General features: G+C 39.0%; 1 protein-coding gene across 2 annotated transcripts in view; it reads left to right on the top strand.

The window, feature by feature from the left end:
- Positions 1-23,415, top strand: part of wnt3a (wingless-type MMTV integration site family, member 3A) — a 55,783-nt gene extending 32,368 nt beyond the window's left edge. The window contains 3 exon segments of one of the 2 annotated variants that reach the window (NM_001007185.1): positions 135-170; positions 19,409-19,674; positions 20,305-20,784. In NM_001007185.1, coding sequence (NP_001007186.1) covers positions 135-170; positions 19,409-19,674; positions 20,305-20,784 — 782 coding nt within the window. 2 annotated transcript variants of the gene reach the window in all.
- The last annotated feature ends 3,039 nt before the right edge of the window (positions 23,416-26,454 follow it).

Genomic DNA, 26,454 nt, shown 5'->3' with positions numbered 1-26,454 from the left:
TAATTGAATAAGCATAAGCGAAATGCACATATAAAAACATTGTTAACGTGAAAATGTAACCTCTCTCATCATTTACTCACGCTTTTGTTGTTCAAAACCTATCTGAGTGTCTTTTTTTCTTTTGTGTTCAACAGAGAAAGAAAGAAAGATAGGTTTTAAGCAAGCAAAGGGTGAGTAAACGATGACAGAATCTTCATGTCTTGTGTGAACTATCCCTTTAATACAGTGATTGTGCATGTGTCTCTCTAAGCCTTATTTATTAAAGATCTAAAAATCCCTAATAATTTAAGCAAAAATATAGTTTTAAAGACAGGAATGTGAGCTCTTTTTATCCACCCCAGCTACTTGACACTCATATTTCACTCAGTGCCTCTTTGTAGGCGGTGGCTATGTAACATTACGGCTTCTCGGGTACAACAAAAGCCCCGTGTTTGCACAGCGCTCTGATTGCTGAGATTACTCTGTTGTTCTGCGCTCATTATTTATTTGCCGCTCTGTAATCCGCCTCTCAATGGCCATTAGTCAGGTGCACCGGACTATGACAGCTCGTACAGATGTAGCGGTGCACGCGTGTAAAGTGGGTGGGACGTGTTTGGTTTGTTTCTGTCAAAGGGAATCCCCACATTTCTCACTGCGCACAGTTAAAGCTAATGCATTCTCACACTGACGTTCTGTGTGTGTGTGTGTGTGTGTGTGTAACAGACATACTTCAGAGCTTGCTCAAAATGGATTTACATTGCCAATGTGTGTGTTTATCTAAGGTGAAGTTATGAATGTGTTGTTTTGGGCTTTAATCAGTTGGGATTCTTGTCAAAAGCACAAGTCTGTGCATAACACGGTACAATTTTAGGGTGTATTTTCAGTTTTAAAAAATCCTAATCAACTGTTTGCTTACTACTGAAGCTACAGAGTTTTGGTAATGTTTTGCGGAGGTAAACATCATTATTGCTATTGTTTAAATGCTTTCATCTGCAAAATTGTTGCGAATGGGCTTAATTTAGCTCTCTGCAACTCTCACATGGTGGTCCACTGAAGCTAAGCAGGGCTGTCGCCCGGTCAGCAGCTGGATGGGAGACCACATGGAAAAGCAAGGTTGCAGCCGGAAGTGGTGTTAGTGAGACCAGCAGGGGGCGCTCAACCTGCGGTCTGTGTGGGTCCTAATGCCCCAGTATAGTGAAGGGGACTCTATACTGCACAGTGAGCGCCGTCTTTCAGATGAGCCGTTAAACTGAGGTCCTAACTCTCTGTGGTCTGTAAAATACCCAGGATTTGCCCACTGGCCTCTGTCCATCATGGCCACCTAACATCCCCATATCTTAATTGGCTTCATCACTCTGTCTCCTCTCCACTAATCAGGAAATGGAATTATTTATTATTATTATTATTATTATTATTATTATTATTATTATTATTATTATTATTATTATTATTATTATTATTATTATTGTTGTTGTTGTTGTTGTTGTTATTATTGTTATTATTATTATTATTATTAATTAATTATTATTTATTATTATTATTATTATTATTATTATTATTATTATTATTATTATTATTATTACTATTACTTATTGCTATTATTATTATTAATTATTATAATTATTATTTATTATTATTATTATTATTGTTAATATTATTATTATTATTATTATTATTATTACTATTACTTATTGTTATTATTATTATTATTATTATTATTATTAATTATTATAATTATTATTTATTATTATTATTTTATTATTATTATTATTAGTAGTAGTATTATTAATTATTATAATTATTATTATTTATTATTAGTATTATTATTACTTGTTGTTATTATTATTATTATTATTAATTATTATAATTATTTTTTATTATTATCATTATTATTTATTATTATTAATAATAATAATAATATTATCATTATTACTATTAATTATTGTTGTTATTATTATTATTATTATTATTATTATTATTGAATTAAAAACAAATAAATGAGTTTAGTAATGTTAAACTTAATTTGTTTGTTTAAATTCAGCCCAAATAAATTGTTTGCAGCTTTAAAAAAAGTTGAGTAAATCCAACGAATCAAGTGTTTTCAGTGTGGCAAGTGTTTTCAGTGTGTGACAAGTGTTTTCAGTGTGGTTGATGTGTGTGCGAAATGTTTTTGTTTGTTTGTTTTCAGTATGTATAATTATCAAATTCTTTGGTTATTTGTTTATTTGTATTGTTAAAAAAGATTGTGATGAATTAATACATTTATTACATGATTATTACATGTTTACATTGAACATGTTTTTGTTCAGGCATGGGTTTCCTCCGGGTGCTCCGGTTTCCCCAATAGTCCAAACACATGCGCTATAGGGGAATTGGATGAACAAAACTGTTCGTAATGAATGAGTAATGCGTATGGGAAACAAATTCCTAGTATTTGCCAAAAGAAAAAGAGCTTTTTTGACTCAACAAAAAAATTCTCGCCTCGCAGCAAGAACGTCACTGGTTTAAGTCCCGGCTGGGCCAGTTGGCATTTGTGTGTGGAGTTTGCATGTTCTCCTCTTGATCACGTGGGTTTCCTCTGGGTGCTCCAGTTTCCCAAATAGTCCAAACACATGCGCTATAGGTGAATTGGGTAAACCAAACTGTCCGTATTGTATGAGTGTGTGTGTGAAAGTGAGTGTGTATAAGTGTCCAAAGACTGGGTGAAGGCTGGAAGCCCTAAAACATATGTTGGAATAGTTGGTGGTTCATTCCGCTGTGGCGACCCCTGATAAATCAAAGACTATGAATGAATGAATGATTTTTTTAAGATCTACTAAGACTTATTATGCGTATAGGAAACAGATTTTTGGTATTTTCAGAGAGAAAAACTTGGTAGAGTAGAGATGTGTTCCTGTTGATCAACTCATTCCACACTGTAAAATAAAGTTGACTCAACTTAAAACTGTAAGGCAACTTACCCCACGGCTTTTTTGCGTTTACTCAACAAAAATATTCTCACCTCACAGCATGAAGATTGCTGGTTTGAGTCCCGGCTGAGCCACTTGGCATTTGTGTGTGGAGTTTGCATGTTCTCCCCTTGATCGCGTGGGTTTCCTCTGGGTTCTCCCGTTTGTCCAATAGTCCAAACACATGCGCTATAGGTGAATTGGGTAAACCAAACTGTCCATAGTGTGTGAGTGTGTGTGTGTGTGTGTGTGTGTGTGTGTGTGTGTGTGTGTGTGTGTGTGTGTGTGTGTGTGTGTGTGTGTGAATGTGAGTGTGAATAAGTGTTTCCAAAGACTGGGTGATGGCTGGAAGGGCATTCGCTCTGTAAAACATATGTTGGAATAGTTGGTGGTTCATTCCGCTGTGGTCACCCCTAATAAATCAAAGACTAAACTTAAAGAAAATGAATGAAGGATTTTTTTTAAGATCTACTAAGACTTATTATGTGTATAGGAAACAATTTTTTGGTATTTTCAGAGAGAAAAACTTGGAAGAGTAGAGATGTGTTCCTGTTGATCAACTCATTCCACACTGTAAAATAAAGTTGACTCAACTTAAAACTGTAAGGCAACTTACCCCACGGCTTTTTTGCATTGACTCAACAAAAAAAATCCTCACCTCAAAGCATGAAGATTGCTGGTTTGAGTCCTGGCTGTGCCAGTTGGCATTTCTGTGTGGAGTTTGCATGTTCTCCCCTTGATCATGTGTGTTTCCTTAGGGTGCTCCAGTTTCCCAAATAGTCCAAACACATGCGCTATAGGTAAATTGGGTAAACAAAACCGTCCATAGTGTATGAGTGTGTGTGTGTGTGAATGTGAGTGTGTACAGGTGTTTTTCAAAGACTGGTTCAAGGCTGGAACGGCATTCGCTCCGTAAAACATATGTTGGAATAGTTGGTGGTTCATTCCACTGTGGCGACCCCTGATAAATCAGAGATGAAGGAAAATAAATGAATGATTTTTTACGATCTACTAAGCCTTATAATGCGTATGGGAAACGAATTCCTGGTACTTTCCGAGAGAGAAAAAAACGTGCTAACAGTTTTGCGAGAGTAGAGATGTGTTTAATAAGCTTTCGGCTTCCTGTTGCTGCATTCTCTCCAGTGCCTTCACACACAAAAAGCAGTGTCAGATTTGTTGTATCAGTCGCTCCAGGAGAAACGAGAGGTCAGGGTACCAGGGGCTGAATACGGATATAAGCGGCTACGCTGAGAGGCGGCGTCAGCCCAGCCAATTGCTTTTAATAAACCCTCCAGCAATTGTTAGATTGATGGAGAGGGCTTGAGCCCAAGCGGGCCACTGATGATGATGGGACGACTGCTCGGCTCTTCTCCATTGTGGTGTTAATAGCCACTCCACGTCCCCTGCCGTTCCCCCTCCTCCAGCCTAAATTGAAGGGGAGATCGGTCCGGGACAGGGGGTGACGGGGGGTTTGAACCAGGTCAGTCATCTGGGTCCAGGGGTGGCTCTAGTAAATCATTTTGATTGGATTAAAGCTTCTGAAGCTCTTAATAATGCCAGAGGTCAAAGCGGGGCAGATTAAGTGCTTTGTTGGGCCGGTTTTTCCAAGCTTTTCATACGGCTTAAAGAAGAGCACCTCTCCCTTTCGCTGCTTTTGTGGCTAACGCTGTCACTTAAGCAGCGCTAGCGCTATTGTGGAGTCTGTGGAGCAGACGGATGCATGTCGGTTTCCTCCTCTGTTTTGTGCTGGGATGAATGAAGCGCTGATCTTTAATAGGTCTTCAGTGGCTTGTTACTGACAATCACACTGCAGTCTGAGATGCCGTTTGAACCATTGGGTGCCCTTGAAAGGTTCGGTAGTCCCTGCCAGTAATACGCCGATCTAGCAGAAGTATTGAGCCTGAGGAATGCCATGATATTGCCAAGCCAGCCTCATTACAGATATATACCCAGGTCTACATTTCTGCAGACATTGAAATATGTAAGCGGAGGTACATCTGCTTGTAGTTTTTGGTTTTGCAAATCCACTGTGTACACTTTTTGATGATCTCAAATTTCTCTTGCACGTCTTCTCGCGTAAATCCACCAGAGGGCGCAATATACAATTCAGCCAACCAGGGGTGCGTTTCCCAAACAACGACGTAAGTCGCGGCTAAACTATCATAGTATGATGCATCATTTGGGAAAAGAACGATGTAGTGACGAGTGTTTCCCAAATCCGAACTTTCCCTGATCCATCATTTGAACGACGTTAGTTATAAAAACGTCCATAATGACGCTCTAAACGGGCTGAAGTGAAGTGAAGTATATATATATATATATATATGTGTGTGTGTGTGTGTGTGTGTATGTATATATATATATATATATATATATATATATATATATATATATATATATATATATATATATATATATATATATATATATGTATAAATCGGTAATGGTTGTAGGCCTAATTTACAGTAGGCTATTTATTAAGAAATTTTTAAAAAAATCCTACCTAATAATAAGAATAATAATAATTATTACTATTATTATTAAAATTAAGTAGTAAATTGTTTATTTATTTTTTTAAGTCTATTTTTACAATTTGACAGATTCAAACCACTGTAGAAGTAAAAGAAAAGAACGATGTTGTGACAGGTGTTTCCCAAAACCGAACTTTCCCTGATCCATCATTTGAACGACGTGAGTTATAAAAACGTCCATAATGACGCTCTAAACGGGCTGAAGTGAAGTGCTTTAGAGAAAAAAACCCATATTTTTTGTACAAATTATTGTTTTACACTCACATGCATTTAAATAAAAATACAATAATAGTTTTGGTTAAAACATGCACTTGTTTCCATATTAATTAAAACATATGCAAACGACACATATAAGACCTATATATGTTTCCTTTACACATATTATTGAGAATATTCCAAATATAATCACCAAGCTATCATGAATTCTAATCTCATATATATGTATATATATATATTTGTGTGTGTGTGTGTGTGTGTGTGTGTGTGTGTGTGTGTGTGTGTGTGTGTGTGTGTGTGTGTGTGTGTGTGTGTGTGTGTGTGTGTGTGTGTGTGTGTGTGTGTGTGTATGTATGTATGTATATATATATATAAATCGGTAATGGTTGTAGGCCTAATTTACAGTAGGCTATTTATTAAGAAATTTAAAAAAAATCCTACCTAATAATAAGAATAATAATAATTATTACTATTAAAATTAAGTAGTAAATTGTTTATTTATTTTTTAAACTCTATTTTAAGACTTTTTTTAAGTTTAAGTTTATTTGACAGATTCAAACCACTGTAGAAGTAAAAGAAAAGAACGATGTTGTGACAAGTGTTTGCCAAAACCGAACTTTCCCTGATCCATCATTTGAACAACGTTAGTTATAAAAACGTCCATAATGACGCTCTAAACGGGCTGAAGTGAAGTGCTTTAGAGAAAAAACCCATATTTTTTGTACAAATTATTGTTTTACACACACATGCATTTAAATAAAAATACAATATTAGTTTTGGTTAAAACATGCACTTGTTTCCATATTAATTAAAACATATGCAAACGACACATATAAGACCTATATATGTTTCCTTTACACATATTATTGAGAATATTCCAAATATAATCACCAAGCTATCATATAAATATATATAATATATTATATATTATATATATTATATATATATAATTATTATTATTAATATTAAGTTGTAAATTGTTTATTTATTTATTTTTTAAGTCTATTTTTTACAATTTGACACATTCAAACCACTGCAGAAGTTTAAGGGCCCTATCACACACCTGGGGCAATGTGCGACGCAATTGTTGTTTGCCAGTTTCAGCTTGGCGCAAGAGTTGTTTTGACGTTTTGCGCCACACTATATAAATAGCAAATACATTTGCGCTTATATGTGCGCCCATAGGCGTTCTGGTCTAAAAAGGAAGGCATTCTGACGCGCATTGCTGGCGCGTTGCTATTTTGAGAAACTATAATAGACTGTTCAATAGACCAGATCAAATCAGGTCTATAGTCCCGCGCAAAACGTGTTAGTTGTGCGCCTCGCTTACACATTGCTTAACACACACAAGAAGTAGAGCAATACGCAAATATCTTATATAGGATATATATATATATATATATAGGTATATATAGGATATAATAAGGATATATGTAGGATATAAATATAAAGGATTAAAATATTACAAAACATAGCCTACATAAATATTAAAACCATCTTTTCATGCTTTCGTCATCTCGGGAGGCTTTTTCAGTTTATTCGTGACAACTTGCTTTTGTATATTGTTATTATTATCAGCAGTATTATTTATTATATCCATATTTATATTTGTTTTACTGAAAACAAGCTTAGATTTGTCCACCTGTCAGGTTTTACACCATATGGGGCGCAGCATGTGTATTTGGATATAACTCAGTTTTTTGAACACACTTCGTTATTATTGTTCATTTATTCATTTGCTGGAAATTAGAACTGAATTTAGAAATAGTTTTGAAACAAATCTTTGTGCTTAACAAACAAAATGAAATATTTATAGGCTAATTGATGTCTGTGCGTAAAGGTTTCCCTATCCACGAGAGCAAAAGTGAAAGTAAATAATGAGGAGGCTCATCTCTCATTTTCGAGCTGTATATGCTCTGTTTAATTATTTTCTTGCTAGTGAAATGTTCAGTTTTTCCACTTACAAAGTCGTCATGTAAATAGCAAATGCACTTATGGCGCGATGCAACTGGCTCTTAAAGGGTCTCGCGAGTGCCGTTCGCGCCCGCGCTGTTCTTGCGTCAACCAACCAGAGGCAACTGTCTGACTGATCGAATGATTGACTGCGCGACCGGCCAATCGGCTGACCCACCCTCTTCTTTCCCTGAACCCAACCAGTTTCACCGATTGACCCACCCGCCCGCTCACTTCCCTAAACCCGAGCAACAATTTAGAAAAGCAGTCTAGAAAAAGAAAAAGCCACGTTTTCGGATTTCACCACGTTCTGAACTCGTTTGCATTATTTTTTAGATTCTGTTTTAGTCTTACCTGATTTCTGAAACCGCTCTTCCCCGGACTCGAACCCAGACGCCTTTGTCAACCCTCCACACGGAGGTAAGCGGTCAGCCGGCAAGCGCGAAAGGGAACGGCGTCACAACGCCCTGTAGCATTCACGTAAAAAATGAAATGCAGCCATACGTACCTCGCGGGACGTATTTCGCGGTGTCCAGAAACATCCGCTGGACTACGTTTACAGAATGAGCATGGGTTGCAATAAACACAGCCCAGGCCAGCTTGCTGTCGACTGACTGACCGACGGACCCACCCACCCCCTTTTCTAAACCCAAACAATAGTGTTTTCAAAAAATAATCTAGAAAAAGAAAAGCCGTCGAGGCCGTGTGATTTCATCACGTTTTCAGACGATTGTTTATTTATTTATTTATTGCTTTCGTTTTTCCTAGTTTCTGAAATCGTTGTTTGTCTGACTTGAACCTTGTCGTCGTGATCAACTCTGCTCTGCATCCCAATAAAATAAAAACCCATAACGTGATGCAAACCGAGAGATTTGTGGTGCTGATACCGTTTGAATGCTTGCTTCTCAGATGTATGTGTGGAAATTCTGTCAGCTTTGCCACCTAGCTTTGCTTGCTTTATACTTCTCATAAATCTGAGCATGTGTCACTTACAGTATCGCATTGTTTTCCCAAGGAGAAGTGTCTCTCCAAACTCGGCCCCATTTATCTATTTCACAGTGCCGCCTCGGGCTACGTCTGCATCGGTGCTCATTAATTTACATTAACCAAAGTGTCAAAACACGGCCCGCTGGAATCCGCTGGCGATGAAAGGAGAGTCAGCGCAGGTGTTCCCGGAGAGTTTGCTGAACACACCTACAGCAGATAACATTGCCAGTCGCATGCGAGCTGTAATCGGACACCAGAATTAACTTGTTCTCACTGTCACTCACGATTTGTGTTGTTTCTGAAAACAGACAGTTAAAGCGAAAAGCGATGAGAGGATTTTACATACACATACAATATGCCACTGTGAAAACAGAAATCTGTGAATTAGCAGTTTTGTGTTTATTTATGCTTTTGAATCTCATTATGGGAGCCTGATCTTTCTTCTAACAACGTTTATCCTTTAAATAAAAGACTTTTAGAGTCAGCTTTACTTGTTTAAAGCAAGGGTGTAGATTTGCTCATGACATACATCCCTATAGCACACACATAGAACAGCACAAATTCTCTTTCATGCTTTTAAAAAAATAATTAAAGGCTTTCAATGCCTAATATATGAAAAACAATTAATGAAACACGTCCTTTGCTCAGTTGAACCTAGGATCCAGCAGGAACAATTCGGTTTTTGTTCGGGCCTTGGCACAAAATGGGGAAGAAAGGTGATTTAAGTGACTATGAACGTGGCATATTTCTTGATGCCAGACGGGCTGATCTGACTATTTCAGAAACTGCTGATACACTGGGATTTTTCCGCACAACCTTCTCTAGGCTTTACAGAGAATGGTCTGAATAAGAGAAAATATCCAGTTCTGAGGGCGCAAATGCCTTGTTCAGGTCGGAGGAGAATGGCCAGACTGGTTCCAGTTGATAGAAAGGCAACTGTAACTCAAATAAGCACTCGTTACAGCCGAGGTAGCATCTCTGAACACACAACACGTCCAACCTTGAGGTGGATGGGCTACAGCAGCAGAAGACCACACCGGGTGCCGCTCCTGTCAGCTAAGAACAGGAAACTGAGGCTACAATTGGCACAGGCTCACCAAAACTGGACAAGAGAAGATTGGAGAAACGTTGCTGCTCTGATGAGTCTCCATTTCTGCTGCCACATTCAGAGGTTCGGGTCAAAATTTTGTGTCAACAATATGAAAGCATGGATCCATCCTGCCTTGTATTAACGGTTCAGGCTGGTAGTGGTGGTGTAATGGTGTGGGGGATATTTCCTTGGCACACTTTGGGTCCATTAGTACCAATTGAGCATCGTGTCAACCCCACAGCCTACCTGAGTATTCTTGCTGACCTTTATGACCACAGTGTCTCCATCTTCTGATGGCTACTTCCAGCAGGATAACGCACCATGTCATAAAGCGTGAATCATCTCAGACTGGTTTCTTGAACATGACAATGAGTTCACTGTACTCAAATGGCCTCCACAGTCAGCAGATCTCAATCCAATAGAGCACCTTTGGGATGTGGGGGAACGGGAGATGCTATCATGTCAATATGGAGCAAAATCTCTGAGGAATATTTCCACCTTGTTGAACCTGTACAAAGGATTAAGGCAGTTCTGAAGGCAAAAGCGGGTCCAACCCGGTACACTGAAAAATGTGTTGCATGCACAAACAATTGTTTTGTGTTGAATTAAACTTAATTTTGTTGTTTGAATTCAGCCCAAATAAATTGTTTACAACCACTTAACGTAAAAGAAAATTGAGTAAATCCAAGTAATCATAATTTTTTCAGTGTACTAGTAAGGTGTACCTAATAAAGTGGCCGGTGAGTGTATTTCCGTATGTTTTATATCATCTTTGCATCAAATGACAAACAAACAAACAAAAATACAGCTTGTGTGAGGTTTGTAATGTGGGCAGGACTGTACAGTATATTTGACGTTGTTCTTTCTTCAGGCTGTCCTCATCAGTCTCACACTATTTTGTTTCCTTTCTCTGAAAGTCTTGATAATGCCAAGACTTATTTTTCTTTTAATTATTTCAGCAAGTAAGATTGAGTCCCACTTTATATTAAGTGTCCTTAACTACTATGTACTTACATAAAAAAAATAAATACAATGTACTTACTGTGTTTATAATGTATTTGAGAACACTTGTGGTGCTTTTGAGTTCTAATAGAGGTTGGGTTATGGACAGGTTTGGTGGCATGGGTAGGTTTAAGGGTAGGTTAAGGTGTAAGGGATGGTCAACAGTGTATGTACAAATGTAATTGCAAAAGTTAGTTACAGATGTATCTACATACATGTATTTAATCAAGCATAAGTACACAGTAAATACATGTATTTACACAATAAGTACATTGTAACAAACTATTAATTCCTGTGTAAGTAGATATTAGTTAAGGCCACTTAATATAAAGTGGGACCTAAGATTGCAACAAATATTTGTTGTACTCTCCTATTCAGTTTACCCAACTATGACAACTTCTGCTACTGAGAAACCTGCAAATAGAATCCATCACATTAGACAATTTACTCCACGGTGTAACGACACATTCCATCACACTGCGCATCCCTAATGTACACGTGTTTCTTCAAAATGCCCTCAGACTTTTAACAAAGCAATGAAATTACATCTGGGTGTCCATGAAACCCTTTTGATTGGAATTCCTCAGGGATCACCACCACAAAACGAAGCAAAGGACGACTCTTAAAGCTAACAGCCTCATCTAAACCAACTTCGCATGAGGTCAGGCTACCCGGGTTATGACCTTTGCCCTCGGGAGGAGAAACTGTTACAATTTAGGATGTACCGAGAGCACGGTGCCTTTCATCTAATGCATGTTTAACTGTGCCGGGGGAGGTCTGCTCGCTGGTGTATCATTAACTCTGCCCACCGAAGAAAGAAGGGGGCGTGGCGAACGGTGGGACCTTAGCCCCGCCTCCTGCTGGGCCCGACTCAGCACACAATATCAGGGCGACCATAAGATTAAGCCAGAGAGAAAGCTCCTTTTCACAATTCACACGCCCTTTAGATTGTTTTATTAAAGCATTTCAATGGGGATTTCCCCGTCTGCCGACAAGTGGGGTCCGGCCAATGCATACTTTTCTGTTGCTATGACTTAACTTGGTCGCCACTAATCACTGGCAAGGGCAAATTTCATATAAAATATCGGGGGGCTTTTGTGTGTGTAATTCGCCGTGACAGTGGCAGCACAATGGGGGAGTCAGGGTCCCAGCAGGTAACAGGGGACCGCTCGCCATGTCAGGGTCCGGCGCTGTTGGCCAGAAGGTGGGCAGCAGGGGCTCGACTGTTGTGTTGTCACAAACAATCAGTCTAATCGGGCTTCACCTGCATTCATTTCTCAGGTAAAGAAAGAAATCTGCCTCTCCGTATCTCTCATTGATCCATTCTTCCTCTGGATATTAATCTGCCCCCCCACTTTGTCTCTTTTTTACGCCCCCCCCCAACCAGTCTGCCATTGCATTGTCAGTCTTTAACCCTCATTTTATTGGCTTCCTCATCATAAAACATAGGCCACTCGGTGGGTTTTCAATTGTAATTGAATAGTCCGGGTCATTGGGACCCCCCGGTTAATATATGATCGAGATGATGGACATGTTTTAAAACTACCCAGCAGCCACACAACATCATAAAACGTTAATATTAGGTTAGATTTAAGTCATGACGTCAGGTGACCTAAATTAAATGTCTAGCCAACGTCTAAGGACAACGTTACAATGTCAAATTACATTGATATTTGGTTGATTTTAGGTTGTGTTGGAAAGTAACCAAAATCCAACGTCTGATAGATGTCATAGTGGTAACGTCCATGTAACGTCAAGGCGTAACATGATTAGACGTTGATATTTGGTTGATTTTAGGTTGGACGTTGAGCCTGACGTTGGGTTCTGACGTCGACCCGATTTTCATTTGCAAACAAAATCCAACATCCCCATGACATTGGGGTACAATGTCAATATGACATCCTGTTCACAAATGAATGAGCTTGAGATATTTCTGTGCTTCAAAGAAACATTAGCTACGTTTCCATCCAAAGATGTCAATTTATGCGCAAAACATTGCATAAAACATTTGTAAATAAAGCAACGTTTCCATCCAATGAGTCAAAGAGAACTAAATAGTTCCTTCCTGATAAACAGTCTACTCTGGCTTCACCTGCATTCATTTCTCAGGTAAAGAAAGTCAGTGTTTCCTCTAGGATTTTTTCCAGCTGTGGCGGCAGACTCTGTAGGCCATTTTACACAGGTCTACCACTACATGTGGCGTTATTTCATTGACAAATGTCATGGGTGCAGTATTACGTCGAGATCGCATTCATGTAATAGCCTACGAGCATGTCAATCTCTGCTTGAGCGCCGATTTCCTCGCGCACAAAACTTCTTGCGTGCGCTCCCTCAAATATACGCTGCTCAAGTGCAGATTTTCTTGCGCCCTCAAATAAATGCGGCTGAAGTGTTTGTATATCGAGTATGTCCCCAATATTTATTAGATTTGCTAGGAATATTTATGAATGTCTCCGATAGACTTGCGGAGCGGACCGCAGCATTAATGCGTCCCGAAGTAAAGTGAAACGGCTATAAACTCCAGCAAGATAAAGTCATTATATGCAGAGCTACAGACCTTCATCTATAAATAAAGTATAATTATGGAAACTTTATTCATCATAACTGAAAGCTACACCGTATTTGCTGGCCTCACGCACCTGTCAGTCAGTCAGTCAGTCAGTCAGCACGTCACCTTAAAGGGTTAAACAGAACCCACAGCACTACTACGGTCACAGAAAAGTTTGCGCTGTTATTATTCACTCACCTTTTCATACATTTTCGGTGCGATTTTAACCCGCTATTTAAAAAACGACCGAATATTTTGAATAAGAAGCTGTAATGTAGCTGTGGCGGGCAGGGCAGGTGCGTCCATTGAGGCGACCTAGGCGGCCGCCTAGGGCGGCAGTATAGAGAGGGCGGCGTCCGCGACACCTCCCTTACCACCCGCATCCTCAGTTATGTCTGCGACACCTCCCTCACCATCCGCATCCTCAGATATATTCGCACATAGACGACAGAATAGAGAGGGCGGCGTCACCGACACCTCCATCAGCACCCGCGTGTCTTTAGTTATATCCGCGCATAGGGCGGAAGAATAGAGAGAGCGGTGTCCGCGACACCTCCCTCCCTCCCTCAGCACCCGCGCCTCCTCAGTTATATCTGCGCATAGGGCGGCAGAAAAGAGGTCCGCGACACCTCACGTCATTTTCATAACCGGTCACTTTCGTTTTCACATTGGGGTTGAGGGCGGCGTGATCTTCCTCTGCCTAGAGCGGCAGTTCAGCTTGCTTAGGCCCTTGTGGCGGGATGAATTTTGGTGTAGCGCCCCGCCACGGAAGAATGAATGTAGCGGAAACCATGAAAGAAATCTGCCTCTCCGTATCTCTCATTGATCCATTCTTCCTCTAGATATTAATCCCCCCCCCCACTCCGTCTCTTTTTTACGCCCCCCCCAACCAGTCTGCCATCACATTGTCAGTCTTTAACCCTCATTTTTTTGGCTTCCTCATCATAAATCATAGGGCACTCGATGGGTTTTCAGTTGTAATTGAATAGTCCGGGTCATTGGGAACCCCCGGTCGCTATATGATCGAGATGATGGACATGGAAGCAAAAGTTGCTTGTTTTAAAACTTCCCAGCAGCCACACAACATCATAAAACGTTAATATGAAGGGCCAAAAACCTGATATCATTGAGAGTCGTGGGCCGAAGATACACATACCAAACTAAACTACAAAACATCATCACATTTACAACACTGTGGAGTTCAATGCTGAATACACTAGTCCAGTTTACACATGTGCTGTAGGTGAATTGAGTAGGCTACATTGGCCATAGTGTATGTGTGTGAATGAGAGTGTATGGGTGTTTCCCAGTGTTGGGTTTTGGCTGGAAGGGCATCCGCTGCGTAAAACATATGCTGGATAAGTTGGCGGTTCATTCCCCTGTGGCAACCCCTGATTAATAAAGGGACTAAGCCGAAAAGAAAATGAATGAATCTCTAGACCAGGGGTGGCCAACCCTGTTCCTGGAGAGCCACCTTCCTGCAGAATTCAGTTGCAACCCATATCAAACACACCTGAACCAATTAATTAGGACCTGAACACCATGTGATAATTACAGGCAGGTGTGTTTGATATGGGGTACAACTGAAATCTGCAGGAAGGTGGCTCTCCAGGAACAGGGTTGGCCACCCCTGCTCTAGACCAGTGGTTCTCAAAGTGGGGGTCGGGACCCCTTGAGGGGTCGCGGAACAATGAAGGGGGGTGGCCTGGTGATTTCCAAAAATCTACTTATTATTATTAGACCATAAGAATTACCATATTTTATCCATAACCTACTGAAGAGAAAAAAAACAGTCGTTTATAGTTACTATAGTAGCTTATTTACTTGTTCTATTGGATTGTGACCCCTGGGGTAAATACATTATATTAAAGACACAGCAATAGCGTCAGATGCAGCAGATTGATTTTATAACACCAGGTTAAACTTTCTGGCCCATTTACAGCACTGAAATACATTTAAAAAAATAAACGAAGAATAGACTTTGGTCTATTGGTGTGTGTGCGCCATTGCATGCAAGTTTTCTGTATTTATAACCACCTCAGGGGATATTGGGGGTCGCGAGTCACTGGCATTGTGATTTTAGGGGTCGCATGCTGAAAAGTTTGGGAACCCCTGCTCTAGACCATTGTCAGATGGGATGGCGGGCCAAATCAAAGGCCACCATGGGAAACTTTTGATGAAACCATAGCTTATGATTTGGATAAAGATTTCAATCAAAGATCCAAACGCTTCAAATCTCATTGTCAAAATTAGCATTGTGGTCCACTTGAGATTACTCTTGAAGGAATTATATTATGACATGTGTTCTAACCCTGGATGTAAATAGTGTTTTTATTATATTTTTATTTAACCTTTTTCTTATTATTTCTTATTTTTCTTTGCTCTTTATGCTGTTTTTCATTTTATAATTTACAAAATTTGAGTACTACTAGGTAGTAAATGCACCTGAAAATAATGTACATAATTTTTATACCACCTACAGTAAGTTCACATACTGAGATTCCAATGTACCTTGAAATGTTGTTTGACTGTACTCAATTGAATGTTCAAAATAAACATAAAGTTACAAAAAAAAAATAATAATTAGCATTGTGGAATAGGAAAGACTTGTGGCAAGTTTTGCAACACCTTTATATCCAGCCTTGATTTCTTTAACCAGTTGAAACCTGCACCAAAGGAAGACTTGAGTCTCTACAGTCGTTTCTTCTCCTGCAACTGCAAGACTGCACAAGACCACAGAGTATTTATCAGAATTACCAAACCCTGTTAGCTGTCTGTTGAAAACAACAAAAAAAAGCACTTTTAAGTTTCTAAGGGCCCCTCGTCAGCAAGAATCGTCACAAAATCCCCTGTCGGACAGAATGCTGGATCATCGGAAAGATTAATCTAAACTTGCATTGTTCAAATTAATTCAGAAAGCAACACGTTGGATCTTGTAAGCGCGATTCGACAGTGAGTCTTAGATATGAGTGATTCAGGTCTATTTCCCCACCTCAGAGTTGCTTAATTGACTCTTTCTAATTATAGACTTGTCAGACTTTTATTTACCTCATTTGCTTGGTTTTCCCTGACTCATGCCTTAGCTATGTTGACAACGAGACCTGCCTTTACCAGCAAATTTAACCGTAAGATGTTTAATTACTATAACTCCAAATTAGAAACACTTGAAGAGTTCAGATGCAAAACCCTCTAAATCCATCAGAGCTCTTTTCTTGTAAATGAGCATTTTCTATCAGGCTCCTCTGATTAGGTTTAGAAGTTTCATTTTATATGTAATGATGAGGTTATTAGCTAAATAAAATATCTCTTTTCATTAATGTCACTGTAGACAATTCTTTGCTTTTTAACAAGGGAGATTTATTTTGCATCAAAACCAGCAAAATCCACATCTGCTTTTTATGCACAAACCTCTAAATCCACATATTGAGACAAGACAGTGTATTTAGTTGAATAAAATCCCTAAAGATGCAAATTAGAGATTATTTTACCAAACATAAAATACATTACACAAACCACCTGAAATTAAAAATACATCTGTTAAGTAAGTGGCGGTTCATCCCGCTGTGGTAACCCCTGATAAAGCAGGGACTAAGCAGAAGGAAAATGAAAGAATGAAATGTGTCAAGTGCATTAATCAATAACATTAAAACTGACTTGAATTAAATCTTTATCTGTTGTAATTTTTGATGTTTGGGATTTGGATTTAGGGCTCTATTTTGACGGTCCATGCGCAGGGCGCAAAACGCAGGGCGCAAACGCTTTCAGGGCGTGTCAGAACTCATTTTTGCTAATTTACGGATGGGAAATCTGCTTTGCGCCAAGGCGCATGGTCTAAAAGGGTTGAGTTTATTTTCTTAATGAGTTATAGGTGTGTTTTGAGAATAAACCAATTAGAGTCTCCTCTCCCATTCCCTTTAAGAGTCAGCTGCGTCGTGCCAAGAGCGCATTCGCTATTTACAGGACGCAAAGTAAGTCTAAGTGGAAAAAATGAGCATTTCACAAGCAAACAGTTAACAGTTTTTTTAACAGAAAACAGTTAAACAGAGCATCTACTGCCTGAGAATGAGAGATAATGGATCACTTTCACTTTCGCCCTTGGATGGGGAAACCTTTACGCACAGACATCAATTAGTCTATAAATAATTAATTTTGTTTGTTAAGCGCAAATATTTGTTTCAAAACTATTTCTAAATTCAGTTCTAATTTCTAGCAAACGAATAAATGAACAATAATAACCAAGTGTGCTCAAAAACCTGAGTTATTTCCAAATACACCTGCCATACCCCATATGGTCTAAAACCTGACAGGTGGGCAAATCTAAGCTTGTTTTTAATGAAGCAAATATAAATATGAATTTAATAAATAATACTGCTAATAATTATAACATTAAAAAACAAAAGCAGATTGTTATGAATGAACTGAAAAAGCCTCCCGAGATGAAGAAGACATAAAAGCAGTGATTTTTCATATTTATGTAGGCTAGAAAATAATATGTTTTGTAATATTTTAATCCTTTATATTTATATCCTATATCTGTTCTTATTATATCCTATATATATCCTTAATATTTACATTTTTTCATATGTAAAGATATTTGCCTATTGCTCTCTTGTGCGTATTAAGCAGTGCGTAAGCGAGGCGCAACTCTGCGCCGGAGTTTAGACCGGGTTAGTTTTGGTCTAATGAAAACTTCTTTCTCAAAATAGCAACGTGCCAGCGGTCCACCTCAGAACGCCTTCCTTTTTACACCAGAACGCCTATGGGCGCACAAATGAGCACTAATGCATTTGCTATTTAAACAGCGTAGCGCAACGCCTCAAAACCACTCTTGTGCCAAGCTGAAACTACCAAAAGACTACTGCGCCGCGCCACACAGCGCCAGGTGTATGATAGGGCCCTTAATGTATAGAGCAACGTAAACAAGCTTGTTAGAGTCAAATAATGAAGTGTAAAAACATTGTGAAACATCAATATCTGTGCATTGTCCATTACTAAAAAAATAATAATAAATTATTGAAGTAATATAAATAATGTATAGTTTTACACATTGTTTATCTTTTAAAACAGCTTGCATTAGAAAATAAAACACAAGGAAGGCCTACAGTGGAAAAAGAGAGGATGTCTCTCGGAAGCTGTCGTTTATTTATCCTCACTTTACTCAAGATCTCTTTTTCGTCTCTTGTTTGTCCTCCATGCGGGATAAAAGAAGGGCATCTTAACTTTGTCTTTCCTGAAATGGAGTTCCCGTTTAATGTATAGTAAATTGGACTCATTTAAAGTAGCGCCGCTGCGCAAAAACATGTTATGAATGCAGGCTACACTTCCGATTGTACATTGTGGTTTCTTTTTCATACAGAGTATTTAGGTAAGGGACGTTTTCATTTGCCATTCACTGCCACTCAGCAGTGTGTTATATTCTCAGACTGCATGTGTGGGAGTATACTTGCAGTAGCAAGTCTCAGAACTTGCTCTGCCATAATAAGCAAAGCAGCAGCAGCAGCGTAGCAGATTTATTACACAAAGACCAAACACATCAACAATTCAATATACAGTTGAAGTCAATATTATTTACCCTCTTGTGATTTTTTTTTTTTTGTTCATTTTCAAGTATTTCCCAAATGATGTTGAACAGATTCAGGAATTTTTCACAGTATTTTCTATAATATTTTTTCCTTCTGAGAAAGTCTTATTTGTTTGATTTCGGCTAGAATAAAAGCCGTTTTTAATTTTTTTTAAAAGTATTTTAAAGTCAATATTATTAGCCCCCTTAGGCATGATTCTTTTCTGATTATCAACAGAATAAACCACTGTTATACAATAACTCGCCTAACTTTACCCTAATTAACCTGGTTAACCCTTTAATTGTCACTTTAAGCTGAATACTAGCATCTTGAAACTATCTAGTCAAATATTATGTACTGTCATATTACATCAGCTATTAGAAATGAGTTATTAAAAATATTATGTTTAGAAATGTGTTGAAAAAATCTTCTTTACATTAAACTAAAACTTAATAATTCATCATTAAATATAAATAAATATATTATTCTATTATTACATATAATAATTCAGGAGGGCAAATAATTGTGACTTCAACTGTATTACCAAAATAAATCTACAGAACTGTAGTAACTCCTGTTTTCTCTGTTTTCAGCCACCAGAGAATCAGCGTTCGTGCATGCTATAGCCTCGGCGGGGGTAGCCTTCGCTGTGACACGGGCTTGTGCGGAGGGCTCAGCCACAATCTGCGGCTGTGACAGCCGGAGGAAAGGACCGCCGGGCGAGGGCTGGAAGTGGGGTGGCTGCAGTGAGGATGTGGAGTTCGGCAGCATGGTGTCCCGAGAGTTTGCTGATGCCCGCGAGAATCGCCCTGATGCCCGCTCTGCTATGAATCGACACAACAATGAAGCTGGACGTTCGGTAAAAACACTATTGAAAGCATTTATCTGCATGTTTACACTATTCGCTAAATTAGCAAATAAAATATGCGCAGGTGTGATCTGGCTTAATCCTTAAAATCGTAAACTGATTACAAGTCATATTCATTCATTTACCTTCGGCTTAGTCCCTTATTTATTAGGGTCACCACAGTGGAATGAACCGCCAACTATTCCGGCTTATGTTTTACCAACACAATCTCACGGCAATTCGTAACTTTTTCATTTAGTGGCTAATTCGTATGAATTCGTACGATCTAATTCGTACTATTTAGTACGATTTTCTTATCCCCCAATGACGGTTGGGGTTAGGGGTGGGGTCAGGTGCCACGCCTCCTTTTTAAAATCGTACCATTTCAAACGACTGAACTCGTACGAATTCGTACGAATTAGCCACTAAACTGGCAAAACGTAAAATACTTACGTTTTTTTGTGAGATCAGGCTGGTTTTACGCAGAACTTGCCCTTCCTGCTGCAACCGAGTACTGGGAAACACCCATACACTCTCACCTTCACACACACACTCATACACTATGTCTGATTTAGTTTATTCACTTACAATACATCCAAATACAGCACTCAGATGAATATCCTGTTTTCCTTTTTCCTCTAGTCAATCACTGACCACATGTACCTGAAATGCAAGTGTCACGGGCTTTCGGGCAGCTGCGAGGTGAAAACCTGCTGGTGGTCTCAGCCGGACTTCCGGGTGATCGGCGACTACATGAAGGACAAGTACGACAGCGCATCGGAAATGGTGGTTGAGAAACATCGGGAATCCCGAGGTTGGGTTGAAACCCTACGGCCAAAGTACCCCTACTACAAACCACCAACAGAAACCGACCTCGTCTACTATGAAAGCTCGCCCAACTTCTGTGAACCCAACCCAGAGACCGGTTCCTTCGGCACACGTGACCGTACATGTAACCTGACGTCGCACGGCATAGACGGCTGCGATTTGCTGTGCTGCGGCAGAGGTCACAACACTCGAACTGAGAAGCGCAAAGAAAAGTGCCACTGCATTTTCCACTGGTGCTGCTACGTGAGCTGTCAGGAGTGTACGCGAGTCTACGATGTTCACACCTGCAAGTAAAACCAAAACCAGATTAGACACATGTGAACACGCAAGGGAGCCTTTTCGCTGAAACTTGTAGACGGAATTTGTGGACATTCACAAACAGAGAAAAGGTGGACCTTCAGTAAAGACAACAAGAAAAACCCATAGAGGCTTTGTTCTTCACCCGGGGGCATTGTTGAGGCCAAATGGCGGACTGTGGCTAAGCTTTTGCAAGGGACTAATCGTTTCCAGTCTGATAAGTGATGGATCAGATTACTAAAGACTCTGGCCCTTGGGACCTCCACCAATTGTGTCTCCAAGAAAACAGGAGAAAACCTTTGAAAGGGAAGAGGTTTTTACGGCACGTGGCGGCAAACTCCGACGGGAGATCTCAGTAATAAACGCTGCATAAACAGACTACCAGGGTTTGCCCACAGGTGCCTTTGAAATGTGGTGATTAACTATAGCCTTACTACTAACACCATTAAAGAAGCTATTTTTATCCTTTGTGCATTCCAACAAACCGGCAAACATCCGATTAACAGCATATATTATTACACGTGATGTCTTTGTTTGCAAGACCAACACTGGGTTTATGTATTAGCTTGAGTTTAGAGTAAGTTACTAATACTAGGTTATGAATGCACTTGTGCCTGGGTGAATGTCGAAGCGTTGTTTATGTTTTCCTGATACGATTTTGAAACTCCTCAAACATGTCTAGACCTCTTCTAGATGATGTCGTTTTGGCTGCTTAACCCCTAGCCTGGACTGCTTGAGTCCAGCTTGCTCCGCGTTTCTGTTCGCACTGTACGTTTGGGTCCAAACTGTGGTACATTTGCATTAGCAAAGCAGCAGCTGTTTATCCCCAGCTTCATTCCAGCACAGAGCAGCGCTTGCGTCTGTTGCAAATGCATTGCGAAGCTCCCAAAGTAAAAGCATTGAGTCAGTCCCGTTTGACAGAAAAGTGTGGAAGCTACTGATCTATTTACATATTGTTCATTATTTTACACATATTGCCTATTTCGGTTACAGTACAGTATATTATGGTACGGGTCGACCTAATCAGGCTTGCGTTTCCACTGCCAACAGTACCCTTACTTGGTAGCACAGGTGCGGCTAGGGGGAGGGGGAGTTAGGACGATTCTAAAGTCTGGTTTATACTTCTGCGTCGAGTGGTGGGCGTGACCCACGGCTCAAGCCTTGCACGTAGCCGTGCATTAATACTTCTGCGCGCAGTTTCTGTTGCTCTGCAATACACTTCCGAAACGCTAGGTGGCAGTGAGGTGTTTATCTTCCTCTGTGTCAAGTTTCTTCGCTGGTGTTTGTTTTTTTTCTGAACGCTTCCTTAATGTACAAGTGACTCAAACTCACTCATATTGAGGCAGGAACCGGCGGACGTGCAACAATTTAATTTTACCCATGAGGTAAACACAACGTCTGGAGCTCCTCTACACTTGTTAACACCCGCTGCATCACGCTCACATGACTCTCACCTCTGCCCACACACGTCAGCGCTTCCTAGCCAACCAATCACAGAGCTTGCGCTACTCACACGTGTTACATTTTTGGAGAGGTGCACGTCAGCGACGCCGACGGGCTATAGGGCTATGCGTTGTAGCATACGCGTGCGCTTGACGCAGAAGTATAAATCAGCCTTAAGGGCCCACACCATTTTGGGGTCTCCATAGTTACTATTAGGGGCCCAGCAATCTCCCTTTACTCTTTACTTTTGTCTGCGACACTCGCCTAACCCCAAATAGAGAAAGGAAAAGGCATCTCTTGTACTTTCCGCAAATTTTGAGATCCAATATTTGAACTTCATAAACAACACTAGAGGACATACTGATCCTGTTCTTGCTGATTGGCATGTTGCTGGTGCCACGCCTCCTTTTTAAAATTGTACGTTTTCGAATGACTCATACGAATTAGCCACTAAACTGACAAAACGTAAAATAGTTACATTTCCTTGCGAGATCAGGCTAGTGACATCATAACAAATAATAATGTAATGACAAATAACATGGAAAATTCTAAAATCGCCTCAATCACGTCTTCCATTAAGCGGGAAAATCACGTAAGGCGAAAAAACATCCTGTTAGTTATTTGGAGCTAGTGACGCAATGACGAACAATAATAAATAAAACACAAATAACATCAGAAATGCAGAATTCGGCTCAATTGCATCTTTCATTGAGCAGGAAAATCCAGTGAGGCGAAAAAAATCCTGTGACTAATGTGGAGCTAGTAACACCCAACGCAATCTCACGGCAATTTGTAACTTTTTGATTTATTGGTTAATTCGTATGAATTTGTACGATCTACTTTGTACAATTTAAAATGATTTGCTCATCACCCAAAGATGGTTAGGGTTAGGGGTGGGGTTAGATGCCACGCCTCCTTTTTAAAATTGTACATTTTCGTATGACCGAATTTTTATAAATTCGTACGAATTAGCCACTAAACTTACAAAACGTAAAATAGTTACATTTCCTCGCAAGATCAGGCTAGTGACACCATAACAAATAATAATGTAATGACAAATAACATGGAAAATTCTAAAATCGCCTCAATCACATCTTCCATTGAGCGGGAAAATCACGCAAAGGGAAAAACCATCCTGTTAGTTATTTGGAGCTAGTGACGCAATGACGAATAATAAAAAATAAACAGAAATAGCATGAAAAATTCGAAATTCACCTCAATCACATCTTCCATTGAGCAAGGAAATGGCGTAAGGCGAAAAAACATCCTGTGAGTTATTTGAAGCTAGTGACGCAATGATTAATAATAATAAATAAAACACAAATAACATCAGAAATGCAGAATTCGGCTCAATTGCATCTTCCGTTGAGCGGGAAAATCCAGTGACGTGAAAAAAAGTCCTGTGACTAATGTGGAGCTAGTTACACCTAACACAATCTCACGGCAATTTGTAACTTTTTGATTTATTGGTTAATTCGTATGAATTTGTACAATCTACTTTGTACAATTTAAAATGATTTGCTCGTCACCCAAAGACGGTTAGGGTTAGGGGCAAAACGCCTCCTTTTTAAAATTGTACATTTTCGTATGACTGAATTTTTATAAATTCGTACGAATTAGCCACTAAACTGACAAAACGTAAAATAGTTACATTTCCTCGTGAGATTAGGCAGGTGATAAAATCATGTGAGGCGGAAAAACATCCTGTGAGTTATTTGGAGCTAGTGACGCAATGACTAATAATAATGTAATACCAAATAACATGGGACATGGCGAATAACATGAAATGCATGCGACACAGGATTTACCTCTATTGCATCTTTCGTAGAGCGGGAAATTCACATGAGGCGAAAAACATCCTATGAGTAATCGAGAGCAAGTGACAAGAGTTTTGCATCTAGAGTAAACCCAAGCCAATGTTGGGTTTCCTAAGCTAGCAAGTGTGCATATGGATTGATAACTTGGTACGTTTGACAGTGGAAATGAACATAAATGCGTATCTTACTTAACCGAAGAGTATCTTTTAGCGGAAAAAATTCGACCAAATTGTTCACCATCAACACTAGTATCTTCAGTTCAAATGAATCATATCCCACAGCAGCTTAATCTCAGGTTCATTTCTCGAGCACAGACTTGAGTTCTGAAACAAACCAAACACAAGCGCAGTGTTCACCTGGCGGAAAAACTATATATTCAAGCGAACACACACAGATGTCAGCACTTCTATCTTGAAATGGAGCGTGATATTCATTCGCCTCAATCGTGTGTGACAGTATTATTGATGTTTCAGACAGAAAAGTCCAAAACATTTCAGAATCAATATACAAGGTGCCTTTAATCAGTAGCCGAAACACTTTACTACATGCAGGGTCTAACTATTAGAAACTATTATTATTATTATTATTTAATAGATAATAATACCAACACAGTATCATGGCGAGTATATTGTCTCAGACAGGGCCGGCCCAAGCCTTCAGGGGGCCCTAAGCAGGATTTTATTTGGGGCCCCCTTGGTGCAAACAATATGACAAATTATCATCAATCCTTGATAATTCGCACACTATAAATTTAAAACACAAATAATCGATTTTATTCACTGTAGCTGTGTTGCTTACATCATAAAATATATGTTTTAAGACCATTCTAAATATTATTCTGCAGAAACAACTTCCTATTGATCCAACTTTTTATATGACTACTTGCCACAAATCTAAATAATTAGACACAAAACATTAATAAGCAAATATCTATTTAAATTTAAATCAAATTAAATGAAGGAAGGAAGTATTTTTTAGACATACTCGCATATCAATCAAATTACTAAATATGTACAAAAATTGTTCAGTTTTCAGAAATAAATCTAAATTAAGTGAATTTTTTTGTAAAACAAATTAATCTGCCAATGAGATAAGTAAAATAATCTTATTTAAAACCTAAAACAATATTTTTATTTACCCTATTTGGCAGATTATTGAGCTTTTTTTAATGAAAAATTCACATTATTTTGACTAAATATCCTTCTAGAAAATGCTTATTGGTTTAAGAATTTTTAGATATTTGGACTAAAAATCACACAAAAACTATAAGAAAAAAAAAGTTTTGCAGTGTATTTAACAACTGTCAATTTAATAAATCAGAAGCTTATTTTTTTAATCGCCAAGTTCATAAAAAAAGCATTTTGCTGCTTACGGGAAGCGCCACCTGGTGGCGGCTGGGTGTACTGTAGCTAAAGCGGTTATCTGCTGCAGTCAGTGTGAAAAAACTGATTAATTAAATCAGATCTTTTGTAAATTTAAGTAAATATCTTGGCGCCTGAGTATGTATCGCGGTCAGAAATAACACTATAAATGGGCATATATTTTGTCCCACCACTAATCCACAACTCAACAAACTAAAACGAAAGTCACACAATAATTTCAAGCACTCTTGGGGGCCCCCTGGTGGCCACGGGGCCCTAAGCAGCCGCTTAGTTCGCTTATGCCTTGAGCCGGCTCTGGTCTCAGATATTCGCCCACCATTTTGGAACTACTAATATTTTTAGTTCAATATAGGTTTTCGGCAATTATTGTAGGTTTTGTTTCAGTTTTTAACATTTATATTCGCAATCGTAACACTCGTACGTGAATCCATGACCAAAATTAATGTGTTTTTTTTTTTCTAATCTTTTCCCCTATGTGAACGTTAGCAGCAGCAGCGCAGACGCTTAATGAATTACCCTCATTTATAATGCTGCTAACTAATAACAGGTCTGTTGTTATATTTATGTGTCTCTCTGTGCAGATCTACTGCAAGCGTCTCCGTGTTTGTTGTCTGTGTATGTGCATGAGTCTCTGTTTTCTTCTTTCTGTGAAAGACACTGTGTAAGCATAGTCACGAACTAAAATGTGAAGTTTTCTAGTAATGGATTCCTGATAGAGAGTTTGTATTCGTTAACCAAATAGGTATACTCTAACACGTCTGCGTGACCTTCGGAACAAAATATGGTATGAAAAATGAGATGCGTCGAATGTGGTGTTATTAAAAGCCACGCTATAGCATTGAAAACTGATGTATGAGCAATTTTCTCAAGAAACGGTATTTATGAGTAGCAAACACAATATTTGAACTAATATAGCAGGAAAATGTGAGAAGGTGATGATTAAACACCAGTTGTCAAAGATTTTCTTTTTTTTTAAATAAAAACAAATCATGGAAACCTCTTTTATATATATATATATATATATA

Source organism: Danio rerio, chromosome 2 (genome assembly GCF_049306965.1).
Source record: "Danio rerio strain Tuebingen ecotype United States chromosome 2, GRCz12tu, whole genome shotgun sequence".
NCBI classification, from domain to species: domain Eukaryota; kingdom Metazoa; phylum Chordata; class Actinopteri; order Cypriniformes; family Danionidae; genus Danio; species Danio rerio.
The sequence above is the reverse complement of the archived record's forward strand: the minus strand, read 5'-3'. Positions and strand labels throughout refer to the sequence as shown.